This window comes from Cygnus atratus, chromosome 1, assembly GCF_013377495.2.
Source record: "Cygnus atratus isolate AKBS03 ecotype Queensland, Australia chromosome 1, CAtr_DNAZoo_HiC_assembly, whole genome shotgun sequence".
Taxonomy (NCBI): Eukaryota; Metazoa; Chordata; class Aves; order Anseriformes; family Anatidae; genus Cygnus; species Cygnus atratus.
Genome location: NC_066362.1, coordinates 77,061,612 through 77,077,081, shown reverse-complemented (window position 1 = coordinate 77,077,081; position 15,470 = coordinate 77,061,612). Strand labels below are relative to the sequence as shown.

At 34.3% G+C, this 15,470-nt stretch overlaps 1 protein-coding gene across 21 annotated transcripts in view; it reads left to right on the top strand.

Annotated features, from left to right (window-relative positions):
* C2CD5 (C2 calcium dependent domain containing 5) overlaps positions 1-14,653 on the top strand; it is a 67,280-nt gene extending 52,627 nt beyond the window's left edge. For 4 of the 21 annotated variants that reach the window (XM_050708369.1, XM_050708367.1, XM_050708364.1 and 1 more), the window contains 10 exons: positions 617-715; positions 1,130-1,219; positions 1,995-2,082; positions 3,184-3,270; positions 8,294-8,344; positions 9,084-9,137; positions 9,352-9,423; positions 10,264-10,454; positions 12,288-12,434; positions 13,111-14,533. In XM_050708369.1, the coding sequence (XP_050564326.1) occupies positions 617-715; positions 1,130-1,219; positions 1,995-2,082; positions 3,184-3,270; positions 8,294-8,344; positions 9,084-9,137; positions 9,352-9,423; positions 10,264-10,454; positions 12,288-12,434; positions 13,111-13,242 (1,011 nt within the window). In that variant the 3' untranslated portion in view covers positions 13,243-14,533. Of the gene's footprint in view, positions 1-616; positions 716-1,129; positions 1,220-1,994; positions 2,083-3,183; positions 3,271-8,293; positions 8,345-9,083; positions 9,138-9,321; positions 9,424-10,263; positions 10,455-12,287; positions 12,435-13,110 lie in introns of all 21 variants that reach the window. The other 17 variants (XM_035540796.2, XM_035540791.2, XM_035540786.2 and 14 more) reach the window with 7 other exon arrangements.
* The last annotated feature ends 817 nt before the right edge of the window (positions 14,654-15,470 follow it).

Here is a 15,470-nt window from a genome sequence, read left to right as displayed (position 1 = left end):
GATAACATTAATAGGTTAAGATAAGTAAGAATTTGTAAACCCAATCGGGAGGTAGGAGAAAATTCTGTTAATAATGAAGTTTAAACAGTTTAATGAGGGGTGTACGACACAGTTCAGTCCCGTGTAAAACAGATGTAAATTGGTACAGAGTAAGACTGTGCTTTGCAGAGGTACAGGTCGAATCTGAAAACGATGGCTGTTAGCAACATGCTTTCAGGTTGATGGGATTGCCAGTGTATCTGACAGTCCATTATTGTACGTGATTTACATAAATTTTATTTCTGCTGTTGAAAATCATGGAGGTGGTAGCATGACTGCTTTATGAAGCAAGTGAAAATGACATACAGTATTTCATATGACATACAATATTTCATATCTTGCTTAATCACTTTTTTCATATATTCATAAGCAATGGTTGGTAGAAATTTTGCCTCAAAACTTTGAGCAGCAAGTGTTTTACTTGACTGACTACAGCTTATTCCCTTTCCTTCGTATTTCTCTCTCTCATTTTTTCTTAACTATGTTATGAGTAATTTATATTCTTTATGAATTTCTGTTTTTAATATGATAGATAAACGATAGTGCATTTTAAAAAGTGCGTTTGTTTCTCATTCAGATGTTCACAGCAGTAAGAGTATCCAGATTAAGCAACATTAATCTAACAAATCAAACACTTAATAAGAACTTCAATGATCTCTGTGAGAATCTGTTAAAGGTAAGAATCTTTGATTTCAAACATTTTGAGTTGTTCATGTGGAAGGAAAGTGAAGCGAGGCTATATTGAAAATAACATTTTTTTTCATAGTTGCTTTCCACATTTAGGCTACACAGTGCCTGTTATTAGTTGGTAAGCTACCCTAAAGATAGATTCAGCCTTCTTAATATATCAAGGATTTCTGAAGCTTTTTGAATCAGAATGAATCCTTTGATTGGTAGTGTACTTTGGAAACAGTGATATAAAGACAGCTATTCTATCCTGACTTCAGACTTTTAATTCTTTAAGAAAAATTAACATGATTAGATGATTTCTGCTATGAATTTTGATCTTTAATTTTTCTGAAGTAAACCATACCTTTTTTTTTTTTTTTTTTTTTTTTACCTAACATAAATAATGTTTTGTCTTTGGCAGAGCTTGTATTTTAAACTGCGATCTATGGTTCCTTGCTGCCTTTGTCATGTAAATTTTACAGTTGCTCTACCAGAGGATGAAATAGTTCAGGTAAGTAAACTGCTTCTTTTGATTTTCAGCATATAGGCGTGCCAGTTTTGGCCTTCAATTAACATGTGCTGCTGAGAGTAAACTGGGCTAGAACTGGATTACTAGTATGTCTGTGGAATTCTGAAGTAAAACTTAGGACTGTAATGTGTTGTGAAGAAAAAGGGGTGACCTATCGGGTCATCAGTTCTGCGAATCATGGGATTGCATGGTGTTTCCTCATCATGGTGTATCTAATGACATCTCTTTAGCTAGATAGGAAACAAAAAGCCTTGATTAGATACCCATTAAAAGGTTTTATCACACACTCTGTAAGAATATGGCATACCAGTTTATAAGTATTTTTCTTTCAGTTTCAAGATGATGCAATATACTTGATTATTTTAAAACAAAATTTTTTTTTAAGTATAGCATCATTCTTGTGATCAATTGAGCATCTTTTTCTCTTGCAAATATAGTAATGAGTTTGATTCTTTTTGTCACTTCACTAAGAATGAATGAACAAACATGAATAAAATCATAACCTGTCAGATGTACGTGCTAACAGACCTTAGAATTATCATTTAATAGTGATTTATAAATGTTTATAAAAAGATTATAAACCTGTGAAGGTTTTTATTATATCTACTTAGTTTTTTTCCCCTTCGTTGTTTTCCTGTGGCAAAATCTGTGGTTGTGCTTTATTGTTGTGTTGATTTTTCCTGTTTTTTTTTCCCAAAAATCTTTTTGGAGTTTGCATGAGAGATTAAGTTACTAATATATTATTTCTGATTTGCAGATTGCAGTCACAGCTGTTGCAATTACATTTGACAAAAACCAAGCATTACAAGCCAGTAAACCCCCTATAGAAAAATCACAGCAAAGAGGTAAATATTGTGATGCACATAAACATGAAAGAATCTTTTTTCTCACTTTTTAAAATTTTATTTATCCTGATACCTAATTAATCTACATTTTAATTGCAATTACACATACACAGTTTTTACAGGGTAGTTCTATAAAATCATAACACGGGTTTTTAGAGTTCAGGTATGTGACCTCCAGCAGAATGACTTAGTTGTCAGGTAGTAGGTATTTGTTTGCACCTAATCAACAAACTTACAGTCATACAAAAGAAATGTTTGGTATTTCCTTATTCCGTGTACTATCTTTGAATTCATTAGACAAAAATATTCATGTAACAGATGACAATGTTTTCATTGTATTTTGATTTGTATTTATGATGTAAGTCATTAGAGAATATTTGTGCTTAAAACTAACAAATCCTGTCCTTACTTCAAGAAGACATAAGTTACTCATAATACTTTAAGAAAAAAAACAACACACACCAAAAAACAACACACACACACACCAAAAAACCTTAAGTAGTTCAGTGATATTGTTTGATATCAGTGAAAGCATGTAGGATTATCGAGGGAGAAGTCTACTGCAATCTGCCTTTGTCTTTCTCATAATGAAGCACCATCATACGCTAGAAATGTATGTATGCAGTCTGAACATAGGAATTTAGACAGGCTTTGAAGATACTCCATTCTGTAGAATGGAACTTAGCAGTAGAACACAGAGCCTTATGTTTCTAAAATATGAGTTATATATTACCTCCTTCAATAGGAACAGTAAATTGTTTTCCTCTTACATGAAATAAATTATGCTTTTTACTGTAACGTATAGCTAAACATACGCTTTTTACTGTAACGTATAGCAGAATCAAGTGTAAGGTACATGAATTGACTTAATATTTTTTTTCCCTGAAAATACTGAATCCTAATAAATACAACACAGGTTCTGTTCAATTTTGCAGCTGGCTTTCCTGTCAAGCATCTGTTCGTACAGAACAGCAACAGAACACTGTTCATGTGCTGAAAAAATGTGTTCTGGTCAGACCGGACTAAACTGAATCTGTAGTGCTTATTGTTACTGGCAAAACATTTTGGAATAATTATCAACTTGATATGTTTTCTTTGAAGCATCAACAGATAATGAAGAACAACTACAATTTCCATTGGAACTTAGCTCTGATCCCCTTGCTTCTCAACCATTCTCACCAGCTAAAGGTTGGTTAAATGGAAGAACGGTGAACTCTTTGCTTTTTACTGATTTTGAGTACTGCTCTTTCACTGTTGCAGTAGCCTTAAAATATCTGTATTTTCACGTTTTAAATATTTTGTATTACATAAGCACAATGGATATGCTCACTCCTAAAGCCAGTTTTTTTGAGAGTCAGATAAGGTGGCTAATTTTTCTGTTTATGTTCCTTTGTAGGTTTCCTGTAGTTCTTCTATCTTTTGTTGTATTCAGTGTATAGGAAATGTAAAACTACTGAATGTTTGGTGTCGTTTCACTTAAAGAATTATAAATTACTTTATAATTAGGCTTGCCTCACACTGCTTTGCTTCTAGGGATGGCCCATATAGATCAACTCCATGAATTTATTGTCAGCTTCAAATAAGTCATATTTTTTGTGGTGGGAAATACTTTAGCTAGCAAATGTTGGTGTTTTGGCTGAGCAAAATTGCGTGCAGTTTTTTTGAGGTGAAGTGGCTTAAACTTGTATAATAAACAACTTGTACCATGCAGCACTTCTATTAGCTGTTAAACAGCCTTCATTGAAATCAGCTGTATTTTCTTTCTTGTATGTTATTGGAGGATAATCTGCCCACCAAATAGATAATCTGTCCACCATCCTGCTAGGCATAGGAAGTTTAGTATGTGTGAATTTTGTAAATGTTTTTGCTAAAATGTTACAGCTCCTCTTTTTCTGTTATACAAGTTCTGTAAAAGAGGATGTCTACCATGTTTGTATTTTCAGAGGTCAGTTTAATTTCAGCAATGATACTCTCATTGTGTTGTATTTTTTTATTTTAATACATTTTTCTTTGCTTAACTTCTAATTGTTTATGCTATGATAATATCAACCTTTCATCCTCAAAAAGAGGAGCTACCCAGAAATTACTGACCAGGATAAACTTTTGAGTACCAGATTGTTTCTGTAGTAGAGGTGTTTCAAAACGTACGCTTTCACTGAGGCTGTGTGTTAAATACTATGGCAAATTCTATTGATTAGTCCCATGTGTAACAGTCTCTGTTTTTTTGTTTTCCTCAAAGTCTACTGGTTATGGTTGAGGAAAATAGTGGAGCATTTTTATCACTTACATAGCAGCAAAAGTTATTGCGTGAAGGTGATGCGATTTTGTCATTTAGCTTGCTTTTAGTTTTGTTTAAAACAATCAGTGCATTTCTTTAAATTCTTGAAAGTAAGATGTGCTTTATAGGCATCAGTTATCTTATTAGCATTTTGATTTAAAATGTCATTCTTGCCTGTACAATGTAAGTGAGCAGTAATGTCTATTTATTGTCCCTAGACTGTGCTAGTTGTAAAATAGGCACTGACCAGTAGAGGGCAGCCTGCTCACGTGTATAACTCTTCTGGGCGGTCTTTACAATCGATGCTGTACTACAATTCACTTCGGAGGCTTTCAACTAGATAATTATTTAGTTTGTCATTTCTTCACAAGTAGGCATTGAGGCTTCCCTGTAGTTATACTTACTTAGCAGTTTATTTAATATAGTGATGACTTTTTTTTCTTATTTTTCTGTAAGATTGTTATTTTTTAAAGTATTTTTATATAGCCTTATTATATAATGACCTTTAGTAAATAAAAAGTTACCACCCTTGAAATAAACAAAATTTGGTAGGTTGGTTTTCACTTAGTGGCTTTTAATTTGTACATTAATCCATCTTAAAATAATTCACTAAGGAGAGATTAAAGAAAAAACGGGAAGGGGAAAGTCATGGTTTCATCTGAAAATTTTTATTCTACTCTCAAAACATAAGATTCTCAAAACTGATAGCTTACAAGAGGATTGTTTGTTTGAGTTCTTCGGTTTTTCCACTTCCATTTTTGCATTTGGCAGAACTTCTGTATCTGTTTTCCATATTAGTCAGTTGCTTATCTTGTTCTATGCTGCTGGTGTGCTGTGTGGAGAACCTCAAGTACTCTTTAGAGTACTGTTATTACATGAGCTGAGCTGAAAGTGAGTTAGGAGCCTGGAGAATGAGCCTTTTCTTAGGGAGTCTTGCTCACATCTAGTGGTATTAGGAGTTGTGTAGTCCTTCTTTTCCCACCCCCAGCAGTGGAATGTGGGGATTTTTGGGGGGTGATAGGGTAGGAGTCTGACGAAGGGCTTGAGGAATCTACTTTTCTGTTCTCACATGCCTGTATATTGTCAGGGCCCTGAGGATGACTGTAAAGTTTAAAGGAGTTTAACACTTACTAGGACACTACTGTAATCTGTTAGAAGTAAAGAAATGCCATTTTCCATACAGGTGTCGAATCCCTGGCCAACAGGCAGGCACATAAAAAGAGTGATGAGAAATTTTGCTTTATTTTCTGGTTCCAGGTATTATTCCGTGATGCAAAACGGCTTTTCAAAAAACATCCCAAGGACCAGAAAACATAAAAATAGATTACATATGTACACTGTAATACTCAAACAGGACTTAAATATTGTACCAAGTTATATGTAACTAAATACTTCTACTGTGACCTAGTTTATTAAAACAATGTTACTGTGCACTGTAGTATCTAGCATATTAGCATATAATTAGAAAGGTTGCATTGTTTGCAGTGGAGTTAAGATTGATGCTTTCACTGGACTGGATGTCATTTGTTATTACCGTGAAAATTGTTACTTGTCAATAACAAGTATGAAGTGAAATGCAGCTGAATAATATTTTAGACACGATTAAACTGCAAGTGTGGAGTTAAGTTCTCCAATTTTTAACAATTTTCATAAAAGCTTTGAGATTGAATTTGAGATTTGAATTAATTTGAGATTGAATTTTAATTAATTTTGAATTTTTGAATTTTGAATGTTAATTAATTTTTAATTTTTAATTAATTTTGAAATTGAATTAATTTGAGATTGTATGTTATAGCCTTGGAACAGAGACTAGGCCATTGTGTGTGATTGCTTTTCTAGCGCCAAATCACATGTGCTGTTTAAGCAATATGATCTTTGAACATACAGAGTTTGACGGTACTCAACAGTAGAATGTTCCAAATGCATCTAATCTATCCATATAGATATCTATAGGAAGGGGCAGAGAAATTCTAACCTGTACTTTGTGTATCAGTTTCTGTTATGACTGTAAAATTACCAGAAAGTAAAGAGGCAAACTAGGGTCTATTAAGATGGACTGTTTGTAGTTTAGTCCATATCCGTGAGGTTTTACTTTCTTCAAAGATGTTCATAAAATCATTTGTAATCAGAGAACTGTGTGTGTGTGCAAGTGAACATAGGAGAAGAAAAGTAAGTTTTGAAAAGCATTGGATGTCTGCCAATATCCTGTTAGATGTTCTTAATTGATGTCAGGTAGGGTTAGAATGGTGTTAAATGGCTTTTGCTGTGCTTGGATTGATCAAAAAATGTGTGAGACTAGAGACAAGTATAATAAAATAGCTTTCTGTTAAACTTCTGACAGTCCTAATGTCAAAGGTTGAGGCGTGAGTATACATTATTCTTTTAACACATTCTCTCTAAGACACTGCTACCCTGGTTGACATCTGTTCTTCACAGTGAATGGTTTCTTTTAGGGTAACATTTGCAGTATCCTCATTCCTGTATTGTTTATTATGCAGTATAAGTCATAGGGAAAAATCTTAGCTCTTGTTATATTGTTCTTAAACTTACCAGCAACAGGGCATAAATGTTGCTAGTGGTTTAATTGCAATTGGTATTAAAACCAGTCTTTCCTAAGTCTCCTGAGGACTTAAAGATTTAATATTTCACTATGAATGGGATTCATGTGAGCAAAAGTGCTTATATTTACTTCTGATCTTACCTAGATGACTATTACAGTTGATGGAGATAAATAGGCACTACTGGGACACAGCATAGCTTATCCTAAAATAAGGGTTAATTTTAGGATCAAATGCATCGTGCCCTAAAAATGTCTGCCCCTTCTTATCAAGGGAGCAAGAATGATTAGGTATCTTAAGTTGGAGGGAAGAATCCATCATCCCTTTCATAGAGACTCAGCATGCTTGCCATCTCTTCAGCACGCAAGCAGGAAAAGTTGCGTGCCACTCACCAGTTCTTGTGTTATGACACATCACTGTAAGTAGGACCTCTTCTGCTCACTGCTTATCAGAGATGTTGCTATGGTAGATTGCCTAAGTTATGACCGTTTTGGAAGTCTAATCTGTTATTGTGATAAAAGATGCAAAAGTAATAACTGTAAGGTTAAATAGCAACTCCTGGCATAATATAGACTAAATTTATTTTTGCATTCAGATAGCATTTTAAGAGTTACTAAAAGTTGAAAGGCCAGTTAAAAGTCATACTGACACCTGGTTTCTGTAGTGACAGACTGTAGCAATAGACCATAAATCCATCTACCAGAACAATGAGAATGCTGTGAGGGGTGATGAGAGCAAATGTGCTGGAAGTGATGGGTGTATTTACTTGTTTGTGTGCTATTGATTAAAGAACTGGTAAGTGTGCCAAGAAAAGTGTAAACGGGATGAAAGGTACTTCTTACAGGACAAAATAATGATCAGAATAGGCATCTATGATTTTAAGCTTGCTGTTTCTTGCTGTTACTTGTTGAGCTTATTTATTGCCTTGTGTTCAAAGAAAAATCATAATTGATCTCAGTTTTTCCTTTTTTACTGAAAATCTTTGCTGTTGCTAAGGGATGGGAGGTGAAAAAAGTTGGGGATTCCTTTATTTCAAATAAACATTGAAGTTTGACTTCTGTAACATAAACTCTAACGTAAACTCTTCTGTTTGTTTACATTAAGCTAAACATTAAATGTTCGTACGTAGTATCTATTTGCTTTCAGAACTGTTTAACGAATTATCTTTTTGCAAGACAGATTTAGTAAACTATACTAATTTATAATTAATTTGTGTTATCAAGGTACATTACATAGCACAGTATATATAGAAGGTTTTTCTGATATTTTACTCTAAAACTTTTTTATAAAAAGAAAGCTGTTAGTCACATCCTACATGACTTACAGTTATCAGTGCTCATATATTATCTGAGTGAAATTCATTTTATTTTATTAGAAGTCCTGGAGGGTGCAAGTTCCCACACAGGTATTCCTGCTGCTCAGAGAGGTGAGTTTACTTAATTAGCCATATGCCAGAACAGAATAAGCATTCTTAGGATATTGGTATACTCTTTTTGGATGTGTCTTAATCCAGGAAGTGTTTACTATTTAACTGAGAATGCATGCTCTGGTGTGGCTTAATAATATAATATTTTGATGTTTTATAATTACAGAAGTCAGATTTTTTAATAGTAGGTGTGTCTCTGCCAAATATATTGAGATCACTTTATCTGCCAGAAAATTAGTTTCCTGAGAGAGAGCTTTTCTTTGCTTTTAATGTTGTCTTAATTTAAAGTTAGCATGTGTTCCTTCCATTTCTTCAGGATAATGAAGAAATGGTGTTTGCAAAACTTTTGTTTTTGAAGAAATGCAAACACCAATGCAACTAATATCAAGAAGTAATAACAGAAACAACTCTAGTCCTTGTTGTAATGATAATGTTGGGTGGGGAAGGAGGATAGCATTTTGTTAAGAAAAATTCATTTGTGTTTAAAACAGAGGTGCTGTTTCAGCTTGTGACTCTTATTATCATCACCAGTGTTTTTTTCAGTCTCTGGGTTAGATAGTGGTAGTTAGGAAGTTTAAGTCACGATCTGCAGCTCTTCAGGAGGAAAAGAATAGCAATGCAAATTAAAGAAGGCTTAGATAAGCTTAAAGAAATAAAAGCTTAATACCTAACGTGGGATTTAAAAATAAAATAAAATCTAGCATAAGGCATTAATAACTGTATTTGCATGTTTTTTCAGTGATGAAGTCCCAGTCAGGCAGTTGGTTCACAACTGTGACCTCACCAGAAATCGGTACACTGGTTTGGACAAGTCCAGACCTATACTGTAACTTTTCCTTTAAACAGACCTGGAAAGGGATGTTCATTCTCTCTCAGACAGATAATTGCTTCCTCAGAAGGAGCATTGAGATGAGCAAGAGACATCATCCATATTTTTTTCTTTGTTTTTTCTTTTGTTTTTCTGTCTGTGTTTTCAGCAACGTCAATTGATTACAGTTCCTTTGCAGACAGATGCAACAGCTGGATAGAGCTCATTAAACTGAAAGCTCAGACCATAAGGCGCGGATCAATTAAGACAAGTAGGCGGCTGTTTCTACCACGTTATGATAATCTGAGACATATCTCTGATTTCCCAGTGGTGAATAGTGGAGTTTCTTGCCCAGCAGTAGTATTTCAGATCACATATAGAATGAATACCTGAGTGTGAAAACTGCCGACATTGTTAATGTCTGTGTAAGCTAACACAGGGTTTATGAACCAGTATCATAAAGAGCAAAATACAGTATTTCTGTTCACTTAGTAAAAATTAGTTATCAATAAATGTGTACGGCTACTAATTATATAACATACACTGCATGGATGTAGGTGTATGTATGATCTTGGAAAATTTTTGGTGAGAAACAGGAAGCAATCACCAAGGTGACAGTCAAGGCAATGGTCACTAAATTAGCAAGTGGTGAGTTATTTTTCAGCAGTTCTTTGGCCACAGGTCTGACTATCTTGCTTAAATTAGTAGAGATTAATATCTGTTTTAATGGAAAATGCTGCACTGGGGAAACACAACAACTTTCACACTTCCTATAATAATTTGTTCCTCCAGCAGAATATGTGTTTCAAAATATTGGCACTTTTTTCTTTACCTTCACTTTATAACTGATTGTTGTATGTGCAGCTACTCGCCTCAGTGTTTTCTTTTGCAGGAATGCCACTCTTCCAAATAAATTCCATTTCAGCTTTTTGTCTCCTTCTGCATGCATTGCATGATAATTTCCTTTCTCACATGATATGGCTGAGCATCGCAGGCAGCTGAATGTTGTCACCAAGCTATTTGGAAACCATAAAGAAGAGTTGTTGTGTGTTAAGAAACAGTGATTGGTTTTTCTTGATAGTTACTTTCTCTTTCTTTTTCATCTTTTTAGCTGCTTCACTTGAGAAAGCGAGTCCATTGGCTGAGGGATACTTACGGCATCGTTCTTTCCCATCATGTGCTAATTCTACCGTCTCAGTTGTTAAGATGACACCTCTTTCTTTTATACCTGGAGCAAAAATAACCAAATATCTTGGGATAATCAACATGTTTTTTATACGAGAAACTACTTCTTTACGTGAGGTGAGCTGTGTATCAGGGATTTGCACTTTGTTTAGTATAATAATCAAGGCTAAGTGTATAATGCCTGCAGAGGTTTGAGTTGAGGTATGGCATAGAGAATTGAGTTTTTTGTCACTTGAGGCTAGGTGTTGAATGGGGATTAAGTTGTATCATGTTGTTCTTGTCATAATAGAGCATTTTTGTATTTGGCATTGTTAAGAAAGGACTGCTTACCCTAGGGCCATTGTTGATGGCTGATTTGGGTATAATATTAAACCAGTAAGTTCTTAAACAGAACTATGTGGAAAAAATGGGTCTGACTGGCAGTGGGAGTTGGACTCCTTTGTACCCAAAACAGATTGATTTAAATGCTTAAAAAAAACAACAAACAAAAACATTCTCATTTAGCAAGTTCAGTGATGAACTTTCATAGTGTATTCAGATTTTAGAGGTCTTTGGTTAATAAAGATTTCCTATATAGTATATAACATTTACACTGACTTTTAGTGTTGCATTCTCAGTAACATAGGTCTGTATCATAAACATCCAAAAAGCATGCTATTGAGTATACACCACAAAGCTTAGAAGGTATAGTTCATGATATTCAAACAATGAAGTCCAGTCCGGATCTAGACTCCTCTGAGAAAAATCTCAAGACATATTCTTTATCATCGTCATGTTTTTTTTTTGGAAGCCGCTCCATCCTTCTGCCACAATTTCTAGACGCAGAAATAGAATGAACCTATCTGGTTTACCACTACTGAAGAGTATGCTGTTTCCCAATAATTACACATTTAGAAAATTACATAGCAGATGTTAATAAAAATGATAAGTCTTTATAAAAATTTGTCAAAAGCTCTATATAGAAACTTTGAATGCCTTATTTGGATCTTGCAAGTAATGGCCCCTTTTAATTTGAGAAATCTATGTGAAAAGGACAACATTTTCAAAAGGATATAGTAAGGTATGATGAGGACATTGAGTTCATGGCATTTTTATTTTAACTGCAGCTTCTGTAGATACAAATTAAATAGCTGATACGCAAGCTTTGGTGACTATAACAAATCTCAGCGGAAGTAAGTTGCTCAAGTATTGAATTCAGCTCCTCTGTGAAGTTGGGAAGCCTGTGTAGTTTGTCAGTGATGCTGACAGTGTGCTTTTTTTCAGCACTGAGAGCAACTAATTAATACCTATTTCAGCTATATAGACTGAGTCACAAACCAGTTTTATTAAAAGTTGTATTGCCCCAAGGTTGTGACAGAGTCAAAAGAAAGGTCGTCATATCCAACTTAAGTGGTATCATCTCAGATTCTACAGAAGCATAATTAGCTACATTTGTGTTTGTATTGCTTTATACTTTGGTTATGGTAGTTGGTGACTGGTAGTTGGTGACAAAAGGTAGTGGCCACTCCTTACTATTCATTTCCTGGAAGTGTAAATGATTCTTAGTCCTCGGTGTAAATTATTTTGTGTCTGCTACACAAAAAAATAAAATGGCAGTACTCTTCCTGATGAAAGAAAAGCTTGTTACTCAAATGTCAATTGAATATTGCATGCTCCTGCAAAGGTGTAGGAATATCTGAAAAGAATAGGATGTATGTACTACACTTACTACAAAGAATATCAATCACAAATGAATAACCTAGTTGTGATTCTTTTAATCAAGCAGTAAGTTCAATTGATCTATGTTTTATCTGTGATAGATTAAAAAGTGAATGGGTTTCACGTTCTGTACAAAATGCAATTTCAGATTTACTGAAATATTCAGAGGATAAAAACGTAAGGAGAGTATTGATCATCTTACTGCAATACCTGATATAAAATACTTTTTCTTTTTCCTTTTCCCCGTTATAGGAGGGTGGTGTCAGTGGCTTTCTCCATGCTTTTATCGCTGAAGTGTTTGCAATGGTGAGAGCACATGTTGCAGCTTTAGGGGGCAATGCAGTTGTCTCATACATAATGAAGCAGTGTGTTTTCATGGAGAATCCGAACAAAAATCAGGTAAATTATTGAATGAAACCGCAGTGCTCGTATTAGTAAGACAGAAATATTTTTAATAAATTAAGATCCCTGTAGAGCCATGTCTGCATAGCACTTCGGGATCTCTTATCATAATGTTGCTTTAAAGAAACCAAGAGCATTCTGAACACCCAAGTTAACATGAAATTGCGGATATGCTTCATAAATACCCAAATGGTATTGGTGTTAAATACATAAAATACTAGGTTTGCTAGGATGAAGTAAATGGCAGGAACCACAGAACACAGTAGTGCTAAACTTAGCTGTTCTGATGCTGCGGTGTTAGTGTTTACATTATTTTCACATGGAATTGGTCCATTTTGGACATAAAGGGATAAAGCTTTATTAGAAGAGAAAACCACTGAATTTGGTTGTCTTGGTGTGTGAAATAAATTCAAAACAATAGTGAAATGAACAGCCACCCAGGTATTCCATTTTTTTTGGTCTTAAGAGAATCTATCTGCATGTTCGATAGCATGAGTGGATATAAAAGGGATATGGCAGAGATTGCCTTACTAATAATAATTTGTCTTTCTAATAATTTGTCCTTCTTTGATCTCTGGCAACTTTTATCATCTGTGTACTTATATGGTGCAGATTAAATAATTATGTATTTTATGTTTGGTAACTGTATGTTGTCTTCTTTTTTTCTTCCTAGGCCCAGTGCTTAATAAATGTAAGTGGAGATGCAGTCGTCTTTGTACGTGAATCTGAGTTAGAAATGCTACCAGTGCAACCTTCTACAGTTGTTTCTCAACCTGCAAGTACTGGAGGAGATGTTACAACGTGAAGACAGAAAAATTGAAACGGTCTCTGTCAAATAGATTGTTCAAAATATGGGAATGTTAGGTTTGCAGCTTCAGAATCAATATCTCCCATCAACATCATTAGCCAAAATCTAAGACAATCACTGTATTTTGTCCTTCAGGTTTATGCAATAGTCAGGACAGCATACTGGCAGGTATGCTCTGATTTTTTTTATTAAAATTACAGGACCTTTGAAACCTATACGGAAAGAGAAGCACCCATGGAAAACTATGCATTGAAATAGCAGGCATCACATGAAAGTAAACAAAAATCCTGTTGTATTTTTCAGCTGTTCAACAGGACCATGATAAGTTAAAATTCAGACCCATCTCTGAGTTTGCTTATTGTATTAGCTGATTCTCAGCTCAGCTTAAAGAAAAAAGGGAGTGGGGAGCAGGTGGGAGGTAACTGAGAGTCCTGTATTAGCGACCTTTGCTGGAGAACCCAGAGATACAGGCTAATAAAATGTGAAGCCTAAACTTGTTTTAGATTGTACAGCGAGGAGTGGAAGAAGCAGCACCAAAAAGTTAGTTTGAATTTCTGCACGCTAAAAATATTTTTCAACTGTTTGAGAACTGCCGTTTTTTAAAAAATTAGTAGTATATGAAATATGTTTTGGGTGTTTGTTTTTTTTTTTTTTTTTTGGAAAAGCTATCAGACCATAATGCTGTTCTGATAATCCCTATGAATTAAAAAAATAATAATAAAATAATGGGTTATGTGCTGTTATAAGATTTCACTTCAATGTTGACAAAAAAAAAACAACTTATATATAAGGTTCTGTGAAAGAATTGTCATGAGGCTGATTACCTTAAGGAATGATTTCTTGCAAGGATGACATTAGCAGTTCTCTGAAAGTGTACAGAGGTATAGTCCGGCCTCCTTTCCATTGGAGATGGGAAATGCCTGGCTAATTAGAGACAGACATATGGTTGTGATGCTAATTTCTGCTAGTTGTTCTTCTCTTCCAGTACAGTAACTGGGAAATGAGGGTACTGCAAAGAAAGGAAATTTGTCATTTCTGGTAAATGTCTGAAAGGCAGTGATATTTTAGTATAAAAGATGCAAATCTTTGATCTGAAGATGCATTCTTACTTAAATCTGACTGTCATACATGGAACTTGAACAAACATGTAAACTTGAATGTAAATATTCTGCTTAGTGTTGAAATTAAGCAATGGCATGGTTATTTGTTAAAATATTTCATTGTAAATGAGCATGAAAATCATTCTTTGCACAATAAATTTGTGTAAAAAATATCTTGCCTTTTTATATGTATAACAACTAAATGTGTACACTGAATACGTACTAAAAATGTCACATCCCCTTTCTCCTCAGGGAAACATATATTTTTAAATAGTGTTACAACCTGCTTATTTAAAATTCATTGAGTAATTATATTTAAAGTGTTTGAGTTTGGTGCTTACCAGAACACTTCTCTCATACAGCTAATTGTTTTTCTGAGTTTTGTAGCTGTTACGGCCAAAACTACCATAAGTTATATTATCAGTGAGTAGCTGCAGCTCTCTTGATTATTTTGCAAGGCAAATCTTGTTCCCTTTGAAGCTGGTGGCAGAATAATTTGTGAAGGTCTTGGATCTGGCACAACAAGTTGTTTTCAGCATAAATAATCAGCATTGCAATACTGACTGAAATAGCATATTAGAGTAGCTTTTTTTTTTTTATTGAGGGGAGGGATTTGGTAGCTTCTGTGGGAGTATCAATGCCATCTTTTTCATTTCGTAGCTATTTAAAAAAAGTTTACATTTTTCATCTACTGTGTTTCAATAGAGCTAGAGTAAATGCTTTCTCATCTAGAAACTGTAATTCTTTAATTATTATTCCTGAAGTAACAAATATATCTAACTGTTACTAATTGAGATCCAGCTTTTCCTCATTAGTTCAGCTGGATAAATTTAATCTGTAGGAAGTTGTACACTTAATTTGCTCTATGCAGTTTCTTCTTTAAAAAAAAAAAAAGCACAACTAATACATTGAAATACATCGGACATTATATCTAATATGTTTCTCATGCTTAAAAAGGATCTTATGAAATTCAGGCAATTATTAGGGGATATTAGGAAAGGAAAACTAAACCACAAGGTAAATACTTAAGTCATCTGTGTGCAAAACACCTTTGAGGAGCTGAGTGCCTGCAACTTACTTTCCTTAGCTGGTTCAGAATGGCTGAAAATCATGAAATTTTCAGCC